Here is a 22,641-nt window from a genome sequence, read left to right as displayed (position 1 = left end):
GATTTCTACGCCATTGGTAAGGTATGCCTCCATCGTGCCGTCCGCGCATCTCCGTACGGCTTTTGGAGTGCACGGTTTTGATATGGCCCGCTCGCACTGGAAGGGTTTAAGTTTCAGTGTGTTCGGCTTCCCGTCGACATCCGGGTTTGTGCATTGCAAGATCAGATGGTGTGGCAATGGTGCGTTGGTGTCGGCTTCGCGACGTAAGTCACTCGAGCGTTTGGAGTGGGCAGGCGAGTCAGATTCGGTGGCATTGGGGTCTCCAGCTCAGGCTGGTGTGCCCGCGTTGGAGGAGCCGCTGTTGATGGGTTTCGGTGATGAGATATCCATGCAAGTAATGTCATGCATTCGGCACAGGGGCTCCCCACCCACCTCCGAGCCCAACTGGGAGGCGGCCCAACATTCCCTAAGGAGGTGGTCGCCGCCAGGACTACCCCGGTGCTATACGGGGCGAGCGACGTCTACCACACGGCCAGGTGTAACCGGGGAGACTCCTCCCCGTCATGACCGTAATTCAGCGCCGCCGCCCCTTGACCCCTTAAGCCGCTGCACACGGCCTGACCTCCCAAGCGGAGACCCGCACGGGGCACCCAGCCGCAGCGTGAGCGACAAACCGCTGGACCCGTGTGCCGCCCCACGGCCCCCCGCGCACACGGATATCCTGGCCAAAGTGGAGTGTTGGGACGTGCCGTGACTGACCCGCACGACCCGACCCTCAGCCACCATGATCCGATCAACCCGGGGACGCGGGCGAAGGGGCACGGCGGCCCCGATAAAAGGAGGATGAGGAGTGGTGGGAGGGCCGGATGCGGGAATAGAGGTGCTGAGGAAGGAGCGGGGGGGGGGGGGGCGGACAAGGAGCAGAGGCTCACTACCAGCAGGGTCGCTAGGCCCTGAAATGAACAGCTTGTGCTGTCCACCCGTTTCCGGAGCTGGGACCCAAGGGGGCGCTGGTCCCCTACACCGGCCGAAACCGGTGCCACTGCGGGACGGAACGCGTTCGAAAAAAACGGGACGAGACTAGACGGGACTAGACAGAAGAACCAGACAAGACCGCAGAGATACGGACGGAACAGGATATCAGACGGGACTGGACGGAGCGTGATGCTATCAGACGGACAGGATGGCATCAGACAAATTTCAGGGTAGGCTTTGGCGAAAGCTGGTACCTAAAAAACTAACATTGACGCTAAAATAAAGGTCTCAACTGTTTTGCAAAATCCCTTGGCTGTCGTCGGCTGCTCGGCGGCACGGGGCTCCGGTATCTCCGACGTTTGACGCTGGTGGCAGGGAGGAGAGCGGGCACGCAGGGCGGTCGTCTAACAGCGGACGGTGTCTGCTGTGCGACAGCGTTGACCGTGACCCTGCATGTACATCATGAAATCCTAAAACTGAAAACAGCCTCATTGTGTAGACCTTGTCCAGACACAAATCTATGATGCATGGTATCAGCGAGGAAGACCTTAAGCTTCTGGCTATTCGGCCTGGGGGGTAGTTTGCAAAATGAGTTGGGAGAGGCGGGTGATGGTGCAGAGGACAATGATGTAATCTGCCTTCAAAGCGCCCATTAACGGATTTCTCTATGGATTCGACCAATTTTCTTTCCAACGTTGTGGGGGGGGGGACGGACTCCAGCCCTTCCTCCCCCCCCCCCCCCAGCTGAACAGGAAGCTATGTGCACCCTTATGCCCGGCATTATGAGTTCATAGTTCCTATGCCGAGTTATCGACCTTTGGTACGTCAGGAGGTGCAGTCAGATGGCGCTATAGGGCAGCCATGCATCATATTGTCAGCACCCGGTGTTTTCAGCTTTGCATATGATACCAAACGTGTCATGACAAGCACTCACTAGTGCCTCGTGAACTTCCTGCCGGCTTTTATCCCTTTGTACACTTTGTCTTTCTATTTGTTTTATTTATCTCAGTCGACTATCCAAATTCACTTGCAGTGTTGGTCAATGACGCTCATCAGGCAGAGTCTTACACTCGCCACCCGGTGGTGTTTTTCTAGTTGCCGTTTTAAATACAAGTGTAACCTGTCGGATTCCTCGTTCAGCAGAGGTGAGATAAACGTTCGTCTGGCAGCGACAAGAGGCAGGCCTTCCGTGTAACACAACGAAGTAGTGTTTTGCGCAATCAACGTTTAGATTCCAAGTCAGGGTTCATACATTGCTTCCAGAGTGGATCCCGTGCAGTAGTTCGCTCCGTGGCTGGTCCGTGACACATTCCCAGGCTGCCGACCATCGGCCGTCCGCATGATAAGAACGCATTGGCAAGATCGGACGGTAGCCACATAATGTTGAAGGGAAGTGACTTCATGGCAACTACAGGCAAATCAAGTGTCGCAGTCGTTCCATTTGAGGCGCATGTGACCACAATTATCAGACGAAGTGGTTGGGCGTGCTATTGTTTGTTAGATGCCATCCGTGTGTGGTCAGGAGCTGCTATCACGACAGTTGTAAATTGGAAAGTTTCAGGTTAGTCTCCCATTGCTACTGATCGGTCTTCTGTGTGGTGTTCAACCTGCTTATGGTGCTTGGTCACGGTTTACGGATGCACGCATGCGTATCTCCACTAGCATGTCCCAGTTGCGATTCTGCGCAACCCAGGCACGATTCTGGTTGATAGTGTCTGATGAATCCCGAACCTAGCTCTGTCTCAGCGCCCCGAGACACCCAGCATGCAAGGCTGCGGCACGAGGCTGAACATTATCGCTAACCTACCACCAGACAGCACGCCCTGGTGCCATCAGCCTTCCGGGCTTGTGGAACAGGAATTCTGTCGGAAGCTTTGCAGACACGCTGCTAAGGCGCTCTTCTCAATCTGGAATTGGGGGGGGGGGGGGGGCGCGATGACAATTAACAGACCAAGTGTAGTGGACCTGCTATCCTTGTCAGTGATTGCTTAAAAATTGAGACATCTGACCGCGAGTAGGCACAGACATGAACCCTGATGGCTCAGCACCCCACATGGCACGGAGTGCTGTGTGTGGAATGTAACTGCGCGAGTAACTTTAGCGTGCCCCCACCCAAGCTGAGAGGTCTGCGATGCATTCTTCTTTTTTCTTTTGAAGACCATCTGCATAGTTTTGAGAGCGACTGCGGAATTTGTGTGCCGAGGAAAGTAGATAAGGCATGGTATATGTACCTAAATTCATCCTTGATAATTTACAGCTATCTACTTGTTTGCATCGCGAGCCGTCTATCACGAACACTAATATTTCAGGCCATGGAAGCCTTCTCACTTCCGTGCTCTCCGCAAGCCATCATGGCTATCACGGTCAGCGGGATCCGCGCGCTTAGCTGACACCAACAGCGAACAGACTCGGTCCCTTCGGTAAATATATTACACAGTCAATGCAAAATATTGCACCCACGATAAAGCAAGCGCCAGCCGAGGACGCAGCCAAACATAGTGCGCTGTGCGGCACAGATAAATGTTCATATGTGTTTCCGAGCTCCAATGCCCATGTGGAGCATGAGCACGACCCGTGTCCTGGTCAGTCGTGACATGACACGACTGCATGACTGACTATATCCTGTGCGGGCGTCAAGGCTGACGCGTGTCTTTATCAATGTCCGCACAGCGCTCCGGGGTCCCATGCTGCTGCATAGCGCTGTTCGCGAGTCAGCTGCTCACTTCGGACAAGCGCAGCACTCACTAAACTCCGGATGACACCAGAACGTCAACAGCGCTCCGAGATCCCATGCTGCTGCATAGCTGGCTGTTCGCGAGCCAGCTGCTCACCTTGGACAAGCGCAGCACTCACTAAACTCCGGATGACACCAGAACGTCAACAGCGCTCCGAGGTCCCATGCTGCTGCATAGCTGGCTGTTCGCGAGTCAGCTGCTCACCTCGGACAAGCGCAGCACTCACTAAACTCCGGATAACACCAGAACGTCAACAGCGCTCCGAGGTCCCATGCTGCTGCATAGCGCTGTTCGCGAGTCAGCTGCTCACCTCGGACAAGCGCAGCACTCACTAAACTTCGGATAACACCAGAACGTCAACAGCTGCACCGAGACGCCAACCACTCGCCACAGCTGAGCGGCGCACAGCAGCGGATCAATCGGAGCTGGCTCAACGCAGGAGTGGTGGCACAGGGGCGGGTCAGCCGGAGCTGGCTCAGCGCAGGAGTGGTGGCACAGGGGCGGGTCAGCCGGCGCTGGCTCAGCGCAGGAGTGGGGGCACAGGGGCGGGTCAGCCGGAGCTGGCTCAGCGCAGGAGTGGGGGCACAGGGGCGGGTCAGCCAGAGCTGATTCAGCGCAAAAGTGGAGGTACAGGGGCGGGTCAGCCGGAGCTGGCTCAGCGCAGGAGTGGGGGCACAGGGGCGGGTCAGCCGGAGTTGGCTCAGCGCAGGAGTGGGGGCACAGGGACAGGTCAGCCGGAGCTGGCTGCTCAGCGCAGGAGTGGGGGCACAGGGACGGGTTAGCCGGAGCTGGCTCAGCGGAGGAGTGGGGGCACAGGGGCGGGTCGGCCAGAGCTGATTCACCGCAGGAGTGGGGGCACAGGGGCGGATCATCCGGAGCTAGTTCAGGGGTCAGCCAGAGCTGGGTCAGCGCTCGGTCGCCCGGCCGTCCGAGCGCCTTCGCTCCGCTCAGCGACCCTCCGACTGGCCAGGTGGTCCAGCGCTTCTCTGATGATAGTGACCAGCTTGAAGACATCGGAGAAGGAGTTGTAGAGCGGCACCGGAGCGATCCGCATGATGCTCGGAAGGCCCTCATCACAGCGCAGGTCACACTGCCAAACAATCAGCCGGGCTGGATCAGCGGCGCTGTCGTCCAGCATTATGCGTTGCCTGATTGTTGCACGGAGTTCAGAGGCTGAGCTAGGTGTGCCGTTGCACCGTTCCACAGGGCTATGCTTTGATCAGGTTGCGCGAGCATTACACGAGCATACAAGCACACATCAGAAAAAGGTGTTTTGCGAGGCGGGGCGAGCGGGGCGATAACGGGTGGGGCTCGTGATCCCCATGCGAGTGATGCATAAACATAACCCAATGATACTCGTCAGCTTTTGAAACCCATTCAGTTATGACTCATGCGTTAACGTTTCTGGTAACCGTGACGAAAATGGTGGAAAATGGTGATAATACTCGTGGTTGGTGCTGGCCACCTTACACTGGACTGTGCGCCTAGACAGTTTTGACGACCCTATCTTTCTCGGCTTAGACCACAGCGTACCATAGTTGTCGTTATTGGGGCATTACGACACACTCAGCTGCTGATGATATATGGCGTCGCATGCCTCTCAGCCTAGCCCGAAAGCGCGCACCGCGGGGATTGAACCCCCTACCTCTGGTTTCCTAGGCAACGTAACGTAATTCAGCCGGTTTCGGAAAACTGGTCCTCGGTTTTCCCTTCCTTGTCAATAGATTCCTTGTGTATTGTCCTTTCTTCAGCTACACATAGTGCACTCATAGGTAGTGTTGGGGCTTGGCGCATAGGGCTCCTGTTTAGATGTTTTAATGACTTGCAGATGGTGCGCTCGTCCACACTGTATATTCAGCTGGTTCGAGGTTTCTACCTCCTTTGGTTTAATGACTCGCAGATGGTGCGCTCGTCCACGCTGTATTTTCAGCTGCTTCGAGGTCTCTACCTCCCTTGGTTTAATGACTCGCAGATGGTGCGCTCGTCCACACTGTATGTTCAGCTGGTTCGAGGTCTCTACCTCCTTTGTTTTAATGACTCGCAGATGGTGCGCTCGTCCACACTGTATGTTCAGCTGGCTCGGGGTCTCTACCCCCTTTGGTTTACAAGGTCTCGCATAAACCACTCAAAACGCCTGACGACGGCCGGGTCAATGGTTTACGCACGAAGGTCTGTGCTGCTCTGCACACATGGACCCACAGTTTTGCCAGTCTGATTGTTCATTTTCTCCTCTGTCTGTAGCAGCCACTCCCACGCCGTCACGTCTCCACCTGTTCGAAATCTCGTCAGTCTCAGGTCGCTTGGATTTTTGCGATTTAATAATTTTACGTTTCCAATGTAAATGGGATATAGAGGTAAGATGAGTGATATGGCAACGTTGCAAAAATGCCTGATCCGCTCTATCGCTGCCTTGAGCACACCTTACTGCAGCACACCTTAAGAAAACAACTTGGATGCCGCTGACGAATTTGAGGCGGTACCACCGGCGGTTGCAAAAATCTAAGCCTGCCTAGATCGTGGCTGGACAGACCTGGCCAGGCCAGGCCTCTGAGACATGCCATGTCCAGGTGGTTGACATTAACAGCTGCTCTCTCTCTCTCTGTGGGCTCGCACGTGATACGAATTGCTCTTCGCCTCAGGCTGAAACGCACTGGGACGCGGAAATAGCCCTTGGCTGCGCCAGAGATCTTACTTCAGCCCCTAGCTCCGTCATCTTCGCCTTGGGTATCAGTGGGAGGTGCTCTTATCTTTGGCAACGGCATGGGCGTTGTACAACTTCGTGACAAACAAACTGTCCTTGGTTCTGCTTCAGTCCAGCCCATTCTGGCCATGCCCCACAATACGCGGTTGACCCAGACTCTGACTCCTCTAGCAACTGGACGCATGCTGGCGTCGCCTTCCATTCTGGCCAGAGGACTTATGGACCGAGCTCTGGATAGATTACGATGGGATAGATTCCATTGATAATGGTTTAGGTGACAGCGTAAAGCAGCCGTCCTTAAAAAACGACGGTATTTATTTTGATAGCAATGCAGACATGTGCAAATGCGCTCATTATTGTGCGAGTACGAGCTATCAGATTATAAATCTATTATATTGCCAACATTTACACCTCATTTGTCTCACCTAGAATTTGCATAACCCATCTCCGGTTTGGACCAAGAGAACGACTTCAAAGGAACCAATTCCACTAACAATCAACAAGATTTTGACTGATTCCAGTCGATTAGACATCCATACGAGGCCAGGCACAAGTCTGGTGACAAGACCACGGCATGTCCCTTGATCATTATAATCTCGCTCGCAAAGGTTTGTCGAAAGCTCTCGAGTAGCCCTGCTCACAGCCTTACGGTTTGGTTTGATTTAACACAAACATACGCCCACATGGGTCACGTCTTCGAACTGGAATAGTTTGAGAAGTTCCAAAGCCTAACAAAAGATACAAAGGACTGGATTGGTGGTTACATCCGTCGGACAGACACAGGAGGACGGCCAATGGACTGTCCATAGAGACATGACAGGAGACGAGAGACAGCCGGCTCGGCCACCCTGTCTGACACAACCAAACTGCTTACGATGGACGACGACCTATTTCTGCGACTTACGAGTTCACAATTTCTCTCAACGACCTGTGAGTCCACGATCCACCCTGATACTTGACGCTTGTTCTCTGACAATCAACGACCTACCTCGACGAGGCACTGTTTGCATATACAGCACACGGGTCACCTCTGAGCACTGACGTACAGGTGAGGTCGGACCTTCCGTGCTAGCTTACAACCTTTCACTTTGATCGCCCACTTCGCTTAACTCCGACTTATCCAAACGAAGCAAAGCATACCTGATTAATTGCGAACTACCTCGATGACCGAAGTCCACCTGCGCGACCCGCATCCTACCTTCACGCCCTCTGACCCGACACCGCGACCTCGGTGACCTCTATCTCTGACCGATCTTGCCACCCTCTGGCCCGTCACCGCGACCTCAGTGACCTCTGTCTCTGACCAACCTCGCCACCCTCTGACACGTTACCATGACCTCGGTGACCTCTGTCTCTGACTGACCTCAATGCCCCGGCGCTGCAGCTCGGCATGGACGCCGTGCAGATCGGGGAAGCGGAAGGAGAGCTGACAGCCCCGCTGGTGCGGGTCACGGGGCGTCATCTGGCATGCCTCGGGCAGCCGGCGTGCCGCCAGCAGCTCCAGGTAACCGGTCAGCAGCGTCTGCTTCTCTAGAAGCTGGTCCATCGACACCTGGTCGAAAATCTGTGCCGAAGAGAGCATGGAGGTAAGCATGCGGTTTCGATACGCTGGACAGGGATGGAACCCGCTGGATTGAAGCAGGCAGAGGAACAACACGACCATAGCGCTGACAGTCACCTGGGTGATGTGGTCGGTCCTGAGAAGCGCTGGAGCTCAGCCCATGCTCCAGGTGTCGAGGCATAGTTTCCGTTCGGGAAACTTCTTTTAAAAATGTGGCATCGAAGCTTTCACGCCGGGTGAATTATGGACCATGATCTGAATGGGCAGCAGCCACCACCACTATTCATGACGTATCAAAGGACACTCGCATCCGACACGGTAGCGACCCAGGCCGCCTTTCATCACGATGCCATGATGTTGTGCCGCCCCGGGGTGCGGCGGGAGCGGTGCTGCAGGCTGCTGTTACGTCCAGGGGCGTCACTTTGTATACTTTCGGGGATGCCTGAGCTCCCCAATGCTGGCCGAGCCCCCCCCCCCCCCCCCCCCCAATGCCCATGCAAACAGGGAAAACTGGGCCAACAATTATCAAGAACAATTATTTTACCTTTTGGTGTACTAGGCAATAAATATCACTATTAGTATCGTGTTTATTTTGTACCAAGTAGTGGCCTTAAGGTATGTGATCTTTTTGTCACGCTAGCTCTTTCATGTGCTGACCCAGTTGTCAAAAGTTTGACCAGATTTTCAAATGATAACATCTGGATAGAGATTAAGAGCAATGACTGCAACATGCTGCAGCCTTTAACTGGTGGCCCAGTTAAAAGTTATCCCATGTTTTCCCCAGCAGTGGCAGGTGTACTTGCACAATGTACAGTGTACGTGTCGTATAATGGTGACTCTGATGGCCATACAACATGATCAGCGATGGTGGAAGTCATCAGCGATTCCTTATCAAGATTAACTAAGACGTCTTTCTGATAATTACAAGCCATTGTAGGCTTTTCATAAAAGGAGCTCATATTAGCGTGAAAGGGGATGGTGTCCCTCCGCAGGAAAACAAGTTTGAAGGCAGGTGAGTTACAAAATGAAAAAAAAAATTAACACTGAGGACATCAATTCAAGTAGGCAAAGTCCGGGAAAAAATCAGGCTTTAGGGATAGGTTAGATCAACCTTTTTGGCTGCCCCCCCCCCCCCTCCTACAACTGACTTTACAAAGTGTTACCCCTACTTACGTCCATGCTGGCCCGGTTCATGGCCACCAACATTTGTGGCGGATTGCATAGCTTCAGGCTGTTGACTCCCACCGAGGCGTCAATGGAGTCCCTCATGTGGAATCTGTGCACAGTCAGCGATACACTGGTCAGTCGGCGTGGGTTCCTCTCAATGGCTCTTGACTTCCAGGCACCTTTAAACATGCTTGCTATGAGCGCTCAGCAACGCGATGTAGCTGGTGCAGCTTTCCATTTCTGCCTGTCTTCTGCTCGGGGGTACGCCAATAAACGCCGAGTGAAAATGAACGGTTTGTTGCTCGCTTGATATTGTTTTATTCTGACGAAAAAATCTGCCCTTATTGCTGGATCAGATAGCTGAGCTGGGATCTCGTCCTCAAGCACCCGCACGGCAGAGACGTCTCGCTCCGTTCACATCCGCATCGACCTGCGGCGACCTGCTTGGCCTGCAGGCGGTGACCTGCGTGGTCTGCACGCACCGCGTCTCGGCCTTGTTGCCCCACCAGCCGTGCAGCAGCGGCAGGTGCGAGAGCATGTGCTGATTGTGCACGAACGCTCCAGCGATGCAGCCCGGCCCCGAGTTGAGGTACTGCAACACAGGCGCGCCGACGACACGGTCACCAGCCGCCGCCCCCGATCGCTAATATCGATAACGGCCTAACGATTCAGTTCTGATGCAAACCACCAAGACCAGTGCATCACGTATGGTCAATGCTGGAAGCGGCAAGGAGCGTATATAACCACGCTCTATGAAGGAGCGTATATGACCACGCTTTATGGAGGAGCGTATATGACCAGCGTATACGACCACGCTATATGGAGGAGCGTATATGACCAGCGTATATGACCACGGTATATGGAGGAGCGTATATGACCACGCTATATGGAGGAGCGTATATGGCCATCGTATATGACCATGCTATATATGACCACAGGTAAAAACTGAAGAGTGCAGTGCTGGTGAAATCTTCGGGCCTGCTGCAACCCAGATGACTAACCTTATACGTGCACCAGCAGGCGAAGTCCACATTCCATTTGTGCAGCTCCAGCTTGACGTTGCCAATGGCGTGCGCCAGGTCGAAGCCGACCACGCACCCGGCCGCGTGACCCGCCTTGGTGATCGCCTCCATGTCAAACTTCTGGCCTGCATCACACCGCCTCCACTGAGCCCTCCGCGCTTGGCGTAGGTAGGAACGGTTTGCAGCAACACTGTATTCTGCACCCCATATGCAAGGCGATTTGCAATTTTACATGATGTGCGTGCATGATGATAGCAGCATTCCTTACCTACCGCGCATTCGCCATGTAAAAAACACGGAGCGAGGTGGAAGGACAATGTATTATTGTTCGTCAAAACTAGGTTAGTGAACAATGAAACCGAAGTAAATATCATGAAAAAATAGTTCGTCGCAGATCAGATTGCCATCTCTTTAAGCCCTTCGGCCCTGTCGTATCGTTTGTGAACCTGATCTTAACCCTCATCCCGATAGAAAGAGATCCATGCGACCCCCTAAGGCTTACTGAGGACACCTCTTTAGCATGGTGAGCAATTGCGTCAAAATGTTCAGCTGACTAAATTCCACCAGTCCAATTTTCCGTAGCCTATGGGACATTCATTGCTTTGTTTTGACAACATAAACGTGCCCCTCACATTTTTAATTTCGGAGCAATAGCGGCTTTTGTGAAATTATGCGCGGCGATCCACGGCTGGTGCGGACGGCAGTGGCAACAAACGATTCCGCGGGACGCGTGCGGCGGGCCGACACTGTTACATTAACGTAATCATACACGATAAATGCATCTTCAAGACACAAATAAATACGTACACTGGTATTCAAAGTTGAACAAAACGTTCGCCTCTTAAGATTGAGTGTCGCTATGCCGCATCATCGTTTGACCTTTGACCTGGCATAATGAGGTCAACTATGCTGATATATATGAGGTCAACTGACACCATTTCACTGCCCTTTTCTGCCAGAGTTCATCTCTCTTCTTTAGAAAACGACCGGGGGAGGCCGCATCAACTACCTCCCTTCTAGTCCAAGTTAGGAAAAATGGCGGATCGGGGTGAGGTACCGGTGAAGTAGTGCTCGCCGCTGGTCTTACCGGTGAAGTAGTGGACGCCGCTGGTCTTACCGGTGAAGTAGTGCTCGCCGCTGGTCTTACCGGTTAAGTGGTGCTCGCCGCTGGTCTTACCGTGAAGTAGTGGACGCCACTGGTCTAACCGGTGAAGTAGTGCTCGCCGCTGGTCTTACCGGTGAAGTAGTGGACGCCGCTGGTATTACCGGTGAAGTAGTGGACGCCGCTGGTCTTACCGGTGAAGTAGTGGACGCCGCCGATCAGGATGACGGCGATCTCGTGGCCGTGTCGGGCGATCAGGTCGAGCACGTCCTCGGTGCGGAACACGTCCTCGCCGGGTCGGCGGCGCAGCTGGATGACGGAGTTGGATGGGTCGTAGCCGCGGCGGCGCACCTGCGAGCCGACTGCGTACTTGTCGCTCGGGAACGCCTTCTCCTCGATGAGCACCTTGTGACGCAGCGGCGTCGGGTGATAGAAGGCTATGAGCAGCAGGTGCAGGTTCACCGTCAGCCCGTTCATGACGGCCACCTGCAGCGGTGAGGACCGTCAGGCGGCGGCCGGCGCGGCACACCACTCCGTCAGGCGGCGGCCGGACGGCACACCACTCCGTCAGGCGGCGGCCGGACGGCACACCACTCCGTCAGGCGGCGGCCGGACGGCACACCACTCAGGTCTCGGCTGCCTCGATATCGTCACAGACCAAACAGCGTGTACGAGCCGCTGCTCTGCGCCCGCAAGGCTGGCAGGACGGCATGGGCGACAATGGTGCAATCTGACAACCCCGCGCCGCCAACTTAGGTGTTGTGATTGGGCCTGACCTCGTCTGGATGCGCTCCGACCAGTCGCGCGTGGGAGCCGTTGACCTCGAGGTCACATTTGGCGGCGGGCAGTACACCCATGAAGTGCGTTTGATGGCCCCTGCAAGGTAGAATTACAAACATGAGATCTTGAGGAGTCACAGCATCGTCGCGTAAACACTGTGTGACATTTCTGCCAGATTTGTAATAAGACATTCTAATATGCAGCAGCGCAGGGGGTCGATGCAAAGGAAACTAGATTTAACTTAGGAAACTTGGCGGCATCGTGTCAAGGAGCACTAGGGCGCCGAGAAGAGTGAGGGTTGGGGGCAGCGGAGGTCCTATGATGGGGTTCGCATGGCGAAAGATCTGGTAAGGTTCGCTCGATGAGGTGGGGATGCGCACCGAGCGTAACAGAAAAACACGCTCACCTCCGCGTAAAAAAGAGAACTCTCTGCACACTATTTTTTAATTGATGACTTTTACATAGTTGTATATGAAAACAATGTGAAATTATGTGACATATTATACCCGATTTTTTTAAAATTCCTGTGTCGATGTGCGTTGAGTGGCGTCATGCTGTGTCCGGCACCATTGTAACATTGCAAATGTTAGGTTTTATCCCTGTGGAAAATAATTTATTGCACATAACACCATTCAAATTTCGTTATCTTCGAAACCATTACTTTGCATGACACTCGTGTGATAGCCATCCACAAATTTCGTATTGATCAGCTGTGGGGTCGCATTCTCTGCCTACTTGTGCCACGTGCGGCCATGCTGGGTAGTGACCAGAAGTGCCAATGAGATTTCAAATTTTTGAAATCCCATCGGCACTTCTAGTCGTTTCTAGTCATTGGCACATAACCATAGTCTAGTCTTCTCAAATTTTTGAAATCCTGAAAATTCCGAAGTCTTATTTGGAAGTTGGACGGACTGGGCGGAAATCGTTCACCATAACTTTTATTTCTTTTCATTCAGCTTCAGTAAGGGTATGTAGTGACGCGAGAAAATTCTGGAGTTATTGCTTTTCGGTATTAATTATTTTATACGCACTTCCAAAATTATGGAAAAACCTGATTCATTGACACTTTTGAACGTGCAGCTGGCCCATCCTTGAACTTTGGAATGGACTTTGAACAAGAACGACTAGAAAACGGCACCTCTGGTAATGACGGCCATGTGCGTCAGCAGTGTGCAGAGTACGACAGAGGAATTTTGTTTGCAGTCTGATGCTCATAGAAACGAAAAAAGGCACAGGATTATTGAATTTTGCCACACTCGTTGTTTTAAGCACGAGGTCGGTAACACGTCTCTTAATGTACCTCGTGATGTTCAGCAACACACTTCAATACATCCAGGAAGGGCCGGCAACAAACCTTGGACTGCCTAATTGGTCTTGAGTGGCCAAGTTAGTTTGCATCTAGCAGGAGGTCTGCCCTAGATCGAGAAGTCTAAGCTCAATTGCTGCTGCAACATGCTTTCAGCCTCCATACACCTCGATTTTAAAGAGAGCGAAGCACGGGTCAAAACCCACGGGCCATGGTTTCGATTCAAAAGGCTTGCCCCTAGCTCGCGTCGCAGGGAAGAGTATGTACGATGCGTGGCGACGGTGATGACTGCATCAGTTGCACAGGAAAATAAACCCCAGACAGCCAAACGGAGACCATGCTTTAGATACAACAAAAAGCAGATAGATAAACGAATCGAAACGCAGTGCATTATTGATATTGTAACCCCAATGCTGGTTGGCGTTGTGTAAAACACAGCAGTAAACAATCAATGGAGGACAACAAATCACTCATAGCTTTGGCTTATTTTTGTGTTATGACGCAGTTCTTACCACTCTCCCCACTGTTGCAGCATTTTACTGCAGTACTCGTCAGTTTTCTTGGGCTTCAGCCCCAGCGAGTTCCCGTTCATGTAAATTATATCGTCATCAGGGTTGACAGCACTCAGGTCAACTGAAAAAACAGGCCTACGTCAAACACATGACAGAGAAAAACAGCACTATTCTACGTGTATCATATAAGCAGAGTATGGTCTTGCTTTCCACATTCAGTACGTCGCAAAAATAACCATCATCCATCAGATAAAATAACCATCATTTATTAGCTACAAACTGTTTACACTTACCTCCCGGCTTCGTCTTCATTTTGGGAATTTCAAACTGGCTCCTGAAGGCGGCGAGGCTGTCGTGTTTGTCAAGGTTCGCCGCCATTTGTTCCGAGGTCACCTCGCACTGCCACATGGTCGCCAGGCAGCTCAGCGTGGTCGTCGGATCGCATGGGACATCCCCCGGCACCTGCGGCAAGTTCGCCGACCGCTGGCGTGAGCGCGGGGCAGTCGGGACACAGAGTCGCTCGATGTCGCCACCGTCTGACGAGCCGCCGCCACTGACGACAACTACATGACGACCATCCAAAGACATGCTGGAGGAACTCAGGCTGCGACGTCCGACGAGCTACCGAAAGAAACGAAAGGGTCTGGTCGAAAGGATAGAGGTCGGAAATCCCAAAAGTGAGCTACTTTTCAGCCGAAGAGGTGGGAGCCATCCTTTGGGAGGCGCACTCGGTGTGCTCCATTGAGAGGAACGCGAATTACTAGTTGAAACCAGCACCGTTATATATAATTATTGTTTTCAACACAAAAAGTCGTAGTTTTGTCAGATTGCGTTGACATTGTCGTGATGGGAATAGCTCAAAATGTGACCTTCATAAGCCACGAAACGTGTGACTTTGTTTTAAGGTTATGCAAAAAAGTGCTATATGTTTCGATCACGTAAAGACCGTGATCTATGATCCAATACATCTCAGAATGTGTATTTGAGTCTTGATTATGATCTCTTTGTTGCCATACTGTCCTTTCCAGCCGCGAATGTAGCACTTTCAGACACCTAGCTCCCTAACGAGAGGACGCGTCCTCTTTATCCTCAGAGAGGAGGGGGAGGCAGTCCTCCCTATCTCCACAACCTTCTTGCAGGAGAAAATATATTTTTAGAACATATTTTCACTGAGGGGCTCCTGTCTTCAATTGCTACCGTCACGAACTTTTCTCACATTGGTAGGTTTACATTGGTACAAATACGAGAAAGACACTACTGGGATTCCAAAAAACGGTGCGCGGATTTTCTCCTATACTGACCGAGCACATGCAATGTTGTTATCTTCCGTGCCTGGAGTTTAAGCCGCCTTAGGCGGTCAGATGGGAGTATCACGTGCATGCGACCTTTGCATGTAATAGGTTTTTTGAAGCGAAGGGCAGAACTGATATTGAATTGTAGTATGCGTACTACGACGTAATGAATTCCCTTGGTACTGCTGCAAGTTTCGTGCGTCCTCGTCAATTCCCATCACATATGATACCTCTTCCACCGCCGTGTTTTTGCAGTAGCTTTAGCCCGCAATTTGATGCGGTTACACAATATTGCGTGTCTTGTCTGCTCATTGTGCACCCTGAAACATTCTGAAGGCATACGGCAGACTTTGAGGGATCAAAGGCAGAATTTGGTGGTACATTTTAACGTGCCAAAAGGACACGGCACGGTCGAGCCTGTCCTCTGCCGTGACCTGACGTTTGGCACGCTCACCACCACCACCCGCGGATCGCCCCTCTCAAGGAGAAATAGCACGCGCCTAATCCTCGCCACGCCACTCGGCCACGGCTGGGTGGATCGGAAGGCAGGCGCTCTAACCAACTGCGCCGCCGGGGCGGGCATCAATTGTATTTGCTTTTAGCTTCATTACGCTGCAACATTTCACTAATGCAACCTGAACAGGTCCCCTTCATTCATTGATTCCCCTTCAAGTTCGTAGCATTCCTATTGCTTTCCGTATGGGAGCTGCGAATACCAACTCTACAGAGGCACACAAGGGCAGCGTCACCAGAGGAGCAAAAGGCCAATGCCCTCACCGCTTGCGGAGGGAAGGAATGTATTCACGCAGTTTGTTCTCCGTAATGTGAGGCAAAACCTTGGCAAAACTTGGCCAATGCAAAACTTGATCGCCTTTTCATGACCTGATCTGTCAGTTCAGCGGCTCAGCTGAAAGCAGTTCCAGCGCCCCGCAGGGGCTGCAGACTTGCTTCGCTTAGTGGTGATGCAGAAGAAGATTAATGCAGCAGCAGTGCGTCTAAGGGCATCGCCTTCGCCTCGATTGAGCAGGTTCAGCTCGTGCCGCAGTCCAAATGCCAACCTTAACGCATCACGCCGGCGAACGTCTGGCTGCGCTCAGAGCCGTGTAATAAGCGGTGTTGGTGCAGGAGTATGGAGTATGTCACATACACCTGGAAGGAGTATGTGAGCTCTGTGATCCTCCAGCAGCAGGTCGTTTGAAAGTTTGTCGTCTCCGTAATGAAAAGCCATATTTACTTCAGTTATGATTTTTCCGTCCCCAAAGTAAAAAGTTTTGGAATCGGACGAACAAGTCTTATCGTGGTGCGGAGTAAATATGCATGAAATATCGCCCTACGCAGCTTTTTCCATTTTACGTACACGTATTCATACCTTGATTCATCGTATGATCAACTGGTCTAGACTATGATATGCACTGTGAAAAGAAACTACGGGGCTGCGATAGCAAAGATCCGCCAGCATAGGACAAGCAGCGTCCTTCCACGCTGGAAGGGAGAGGGAATAGTGACTGTTTGGGTTAGGTCTTTCCAGCCAACGCCCACAGAGGCCAACGCCAATTTTGGGAGAGTTGTGGCCCCCAGCCCCTGCGCCATCCCCGGCTCCCGCGCCCCTAGCCTTGTGGCGGTGTAATGCATGTCATACGAGGACTTCTGCGTAACAACGATAATTTATGAGAACGCCAATGCATTATTTGTCACCCATTTTGCAGTCAAACGTTGTGATAGTTTTACCATATCTCCCCCCCCCCCCTAAATTGATGGCACCGTCCGTGCACAGTAATCCTGATCGGCCACCACCCACACACTGCAGCCAGATGTGTCGATTCCACAAATAAATCCATCTTGGGAATTGGTTTGTGCATGCCATCCCTCGTTCAGGTGCCTCTACTGATTTAGCAAAGCTGCGGCGCGCGGCGGGCTGGGAGATGTCATAGGATGGGTCCACGAGCGCGTGCTGTTTTTGCACGACGACGGAAGCTTAACGCTCGTTACTTAAACATTTCTACCAGTGTAAACTTTTGTGCCCCAGCGCGGCCTGCTCGTTCCGATTCCAGGAATCGCTTAGGAGCAAAACCGTAACCCGAGCGAGCCTCCATATCAACAAGTACTAGCCGGAAGTCGGCCAATTTACACTTTTGGCTGACTGATATCTTGGCGATTATAGATCGCACCACCGTGAGGTATATTTCATCGTTTTCAAGGCGTTTTAATGCGAGCTGTCTGATCAGGTGGCATGCCTCCGCATCTTGAAATATCACCGCTCCATATAACACGAGAGACGTATAATTGTTTAATCACAAAATCGATGACCAGGCTTTGCGGCGATTCAAAAGGCTTGTATTGACGCAGGGCTGGGAAGGAAACTTATTGCCCTGGCAAATAGGTGGTATGCGTAATATCCCGGCTATAGACAAATAGGTGTATGCTCTGTATGCGTAATATCCCGACTATCGACAAATAGGTGCATGCTCTATATGCGTAATATCCCGACTATCGACAAATAGGTGTATGCTCTATATGCGTAATATCCCGACTACAGACAAATAGGTGTATGGTCTATATGCGTAATATCCCGGCTATAGACAAATGGGTGTATGCTCTATATGCGTAATATCCTGGCTATCGTAAGCCATGACTACAAAAATAAGCGGCATGTTTTAAATGGATCGATTTCTGGGACTACCGCCCACGTTTAACGGTACTTATTGCGTAAGCCCTGACCCGCTCTATCCGATCGTGAAATGTCGTGTTCAAGGCAGAATCTGGTGGCGAAATGTTAATGTGCCGTAACGCGCCGTAATGTCCGGCACCGTCCATCCTAGTCTCTGACGTCAAGTGACCTTAGCAAGGCCTCTGTCACCGTCCGCAGGCCATCCCAGACAAGGGTAATGGTTGTTTATGATGATGCATTTGTCAGAAGGCCCATGTGGTGCTTTACGTTTTGACGCGTCGTGATAAATAGCACATACGGGAAACATAGTTACAAAGCAATCTCGTCACTGGCACGGGACACACGCACACATGGACATGAACACATGAACGGCATATTGCCAAACGTTGCAAAATTCACAAGTCTGTGTTTGATTACATATGCCGGCAGCATGGCCTGTTTCACGTGGCATCCAAAAGCCGGCGCTTGAGAGTCAACGCCCAGCCTATATTGATCAGCTCTACGCCCGGCTAGTTCAGTCAGCACCTTCCCGCTGCTGGGCAGGTTTGGGAGGGGTGCGGCGTTATGCACCTCTAGTGTCGTGTTGTTCGTACCTCTGTACCCTTTCCGATCGTGCAATACATGCTCTCGGGCAGAAAGCCATGAATCCACCTGTTTGTAGGCTTTTGAAGCACTGATCTAAGCAGCCAGATCGAATGAAAACGTGAAGCCAACTGCGTGCGCGGATTGGCTTGGTGTATCGGCCGCATCTCACTGTCATATCTCAAAGCTGTCTGCCCCGCATGTGCGACAGCAATCGACCACAGAGTGGCATGCGTAGTTTTGTCTTCAAGAAACCCATGTCGAATACAAGGCGGTGTAGCATGAAACGATAAAAATTGAGCGCGCAAACTGCGCAGGAGGGAAAACTACCCATTTCAACTTATATATATATATATATATATATATATATATATATATATATACATATATATATATGTATATATATACACATATGCATGCATATATATATATAGATAGATAGATAGATATACATATATATATATATATATATATATATATTTCCTTGCGTCAAAACATATCGTCGGGTACCATCGTTTAGAGGCGTATGGGCACTAGCTCATTGTTCGGAGGCGACTTTTCTGCAACGCTGCAATGTAAACAAAATTTTACCCCCCCCCCCCATTCAGCTAACGTGGGGAAACGTAAAATTTGTACCATGTGCGAAAAATGCCTAGCACCAGCCAACACCAGGCCGAAGTGTCAGCGATTCCGGCATCGTCGTCAACAACGAAAGATGAGGAGACGAGAGACTGAGGATAGAATGAGAGAGATGAGATAGAGAAGAAGAGAGAGAGAGAGAGAGAGAGAGAGGAGGAGAGAGGAGAGAGAGAGAGAGAGAGAGATGAGAGAGAGCGAGAGAGAGAGATGAGAGAGACGAGCAGGAGAGAGAGAGGGAGAGAGAGGGAGAGAGAGAGGAGAGAGAGAGGAGAGATAGAGAGAGAGAGAGATTAAGGAGGAGGGAGAGGGGAGAGAGGAGAGAGAGAGAGAAGATAGGAGAGAGAGAGAGATAGAGAGAGGGAGAGAGAGAGAGGGAGAGAGAGAGAGGAGTGGAGAGAGAGAGGGAGAGAGAGAGGGAGAGAGGATGAGGGAGAGAGAGAGGGAGAGAGAGAGAGATAAAGAGAGAGGGAGAGAGAGAGAGATAAAGAGAGAGGGAGAGTGAGAGAGAGGAGGGGGAAGTGTGAATGGAGAGCGGAGAGAGAAAAGAGTGGAAGAAGGAGAGGGATATGGACGAAGGGAAAGAAAGAAGACTGAGAGAAAATGGTGGGGCATGAAGATCAAACAAGTCCAACGGTCTTGTCCACTGTGACTCATATCCACCCAAGATGTACTTTTTTCCATCGCTTGGTTCACAGCTGCTCAAAATGTGAGTAATGCCAAATTAACAGCTTTTTTGACGCCGACGTATATTTAAGTTCGCCTAGGCAATGCCGGACCAGACTTATAAACTCTAGATAGGTGGAATACGTCATGAACATGCAGTGAATGGGCTTCCTATGACAAGACAGAACGTTGAACAGGCATGGCACAATTAAGAATAAAGTAGATGAAATTTGGAAGTGTTGTAGAATTAAGAGCGGTTGAAAATGTATGGTCTTGTAATAACAAAAATTCAGACTGTGACGCACCTCACGCGGCCACCAGAAGTGGGAACATTACATGATACAACGAGCCGTCTAATGGCGTCTGCCCGAAAAGGGCATTTCACAAGTGAGGCAAAAAGCTCGTATTTTCATAACCTGTCCCCCAGACCAGCCGGCATGAGCCAACGCAAAATCATAGACGCGCTAGTTGGATGACTACCTGCGGATGTGGATGAGCTCAGTAAAACCTTTACTAGTCGAAGTGCCACATTCGACATCCTGTGCTCTCCAGAACATGGTGGCCATGGTGACCTGACTCAAGGTCACCAAGTACTGGAAAGGATGGGTTATCGTCTATGGCACATCGATTGGTGAAGGTTTCATGTTGATCAATCGAATAGGTTCACAGCATGGGGCTCGCTGCAACCGTAGTTTTCTGTTTGTTTGTTTTTTTGTATTTTTTGGAGAGCTTTTACCATGCCTAAGGTCATCATATCCTGGGGAGGATAGGTTAAAGACCAAGCGGCGACGAATGGTGAAGGTTTGCTGTCGATCGGTATCATAAGCTCGGAGCATGGGGTTGCCAACAGGCTCAGCCGTCCGTTTAGACTATTCCGAGTATATCCACAAATTGCCCACAAAATGTCTCCCCACACGGAAGTGCTGGAAAATGTATCGGCCACTAGAACATATGTTTCTCTATCAACGCTGCATTGCGCGCAATTTCATCACAATCGACGTTTTGTGAATGCATGTGCTGAAAAGAACTTTGAACGGTGAGAGCGTTTCAGTCTCTTCCACGAAGGGCAGGCATTGATATGAGTCTCCCACACTCGTGGGCGAGTGGGCGATTTTTTTACCCCCGTTATGTGCGGATTAAAGCAATTCAAAAGTGGTACCTATGGTTAGTAGCAGTTGACGACGGCCCTCAGCAGCTTCAGACGCCGCCAGCTGTCGTGGACTAGTGCTACACGCTGGGGCTGCAAGGAGCTGTAGTGCTGTGATGAAACATTGACAGCGCAACTTTGACTCGAAAAATGACTGAGATCAATTCCCTCCTTCTATCGTGATGGTGGTGCAGTGTCACTACCCGGTGCTATTATAATTATATTAGACGTAATGACCCTGAAATTTCACCAGATAACGTTTTTGAAAAATGCCCCACTGGTGAAACACTCCCTCAAAAGTGGTGTTCCACATTTATATGAGATTTTGAACTGAAATAGCCACCTTGAAGGTATTTCGGCACTGTTCACAATCCCATGCTTTTTAAGCCCTAAGCCCCTCTAGTTTCTGAGCTAACCGCCCGCGAAAATGGGAAGAGTTTTTCGGGGAGAGTATCTCAAACCACCGCAGCATTTATGACGTCGTGACGTCATTCAAATTTTTCCATTCCATAAGCGATGCGGTGAGCAAGACCCCAACCAATGTAGTTGTCGAGGCGTTCGTATCTGGCGTTCGTGAGCACGATCTTCAGATATAACGGCCATCGGTTGGGTCTCAATCAATATTGTGCAAGATACGATGACGTAACCAAACCATGACGCCTTCAAGAGCATATTTACTTTACAGAGAATTGTGCTGTATAGAGCAGTCTTTCCGCTTAAAAAGGATTCCTTCCAAAGAAAGTGCTCCACATTTGTATGGGATTTTGAGCTGAAATAGCCATGTTGAACATCATTCGCTACATTTGACGGTCTGCCCTTCTTAAGGTCCAAACTTCTTCAGGTCCTGAGGCACACATCCGCCAAATGTGCGGACTGTTTCGGGAAGCCTATTTCAAGGGAACCCAAGCATACATGACACCCTAACAACGTCATCCAAATCCTGCCATTTCATAAACCATGCGGCGACCAAGGTCGGGAAAAATCTGATTGTCAAGTCGCTCATAGTTGGCATCCGTGAGCATAATTTCCAGATACACCGAATATCAATTGGCTCTCAATCAATGTTGTGCGAGGGTACACTGACGCAACCAAGCAATTGCATACTGAGGAGCAATTTACTGTGCAGAGTGTGTTGTCTACAGCAGCCGTTGACATAGAAGTATACCAACTGTTAGAATCGAGCTCCTTGAATGATATCCGATGCTTGCTTGCTAGAATAAGAGCTTGGCTTGCTGTGTATATCTTACACTAAATGTAGCTCACTCCATAGACTCAAAGGACTTGATCACGCTTTTTTTTGGTAAACGGCGGTTCGTGCTGGGCCTACCAGCGATGGACAAATGTTTTAATGCGTTTCTGCACGAAGCACGTTCCTGTATATGTGAATGTGCTAATGTGAAATGGCTACTTGATTGCGACATAGATGTTAAAGGATGACACAATACAATTTTGGAATTACCACCCATGTATGACGATGAGGTTTGAAACTGCGAAGCTGCCAAAAGCATTAGGTGCGATCGCACCGGATCAGGCAGGCTGGGCATTCCATTCAAACACACAGCCCCTTTGCACTTCGTAAAGGCTTCTCAAACCACTTCACAGTTTGCTCGCAAAAGCAGGTTTGCCGACTTCAACGAATACCGAAGGCCTCCAAACACGCTAAAAATCCTGTGAAGAGTCTTAAGCGCGAAGACGGGACTTGAACCGCCCAGAATGTCATTGGTCGGAGGCAAAGCTCACCTTCCCGTCGCGGTCGCTGGAGGACGATGCAGGATGCATTGCTGCTGAGAAATCTAGCAATTCAGAGCTTGCCTCGCTGAGATGTGTTGGAGAATGGCGAGACCGCCTT

At 51.1% G+C, this 22,641-nt stretch overlaps 1 protein-coding gene across 1 annotated transcript; it reads right to left on the bottom strand.

The window, feature by feature from the left end:
• Positions 1 to 3,332: 3,332 nt before the first annotated feature.
• On the bottom strand, positions 3,333 to 22,641 carry LOC119114567 (kynureninase-like). Its single transcript, XM_037238657.1, has 10 exons — positions 22,533 to 22,641; positions 14,095 to 14,263; positions 13,802 to 13,922; positions 11,980 to 12,079; positions 11,398 to 11,689; positions 10,081 to 10,226; positions 9,562 to 9,671; positions 9,086 to 9,188; positions 7,715 to 7,915; positions 3,333 to 4,740 (listed from the first exon to the last, which is right to left on the bottom strand). The coding sequence occupies exons 1-10, from the start codon at positions 22,569 to 22,571 to the stop codon at positions 4,534 to 4,536; spliced, it is 1,488 nt and encodes a 495-aa protein (XP_037094552.1). The 5' UTR covers positions 22,572 to 22,641; the 3' UTR covers positions 3,333 to 4,533.

The sequence above is a fragment of the Pollicipes pollicipes genome, unplaced genomic scaffold, assembly GCF_011947565.3.
Source record: "Pollicipes pollicipes isolate AB1234 unplaced genomic scaffold, Ppol_2.1 Scaffold_2655;HRSCAF=3109_pilon_pilon_pilon, whole genome shotgun sequence".
Lineage (NCBI taxonomy): Eukaryota > Metazoa > Arthropoda > Thecostraca > Pollicipedomorpha > Pollicipedidae > Pollicipes > Pollicipes pollicipes.
This window is presented reverse-complemented; position numbering and strand designations above follow the sequence as displayed.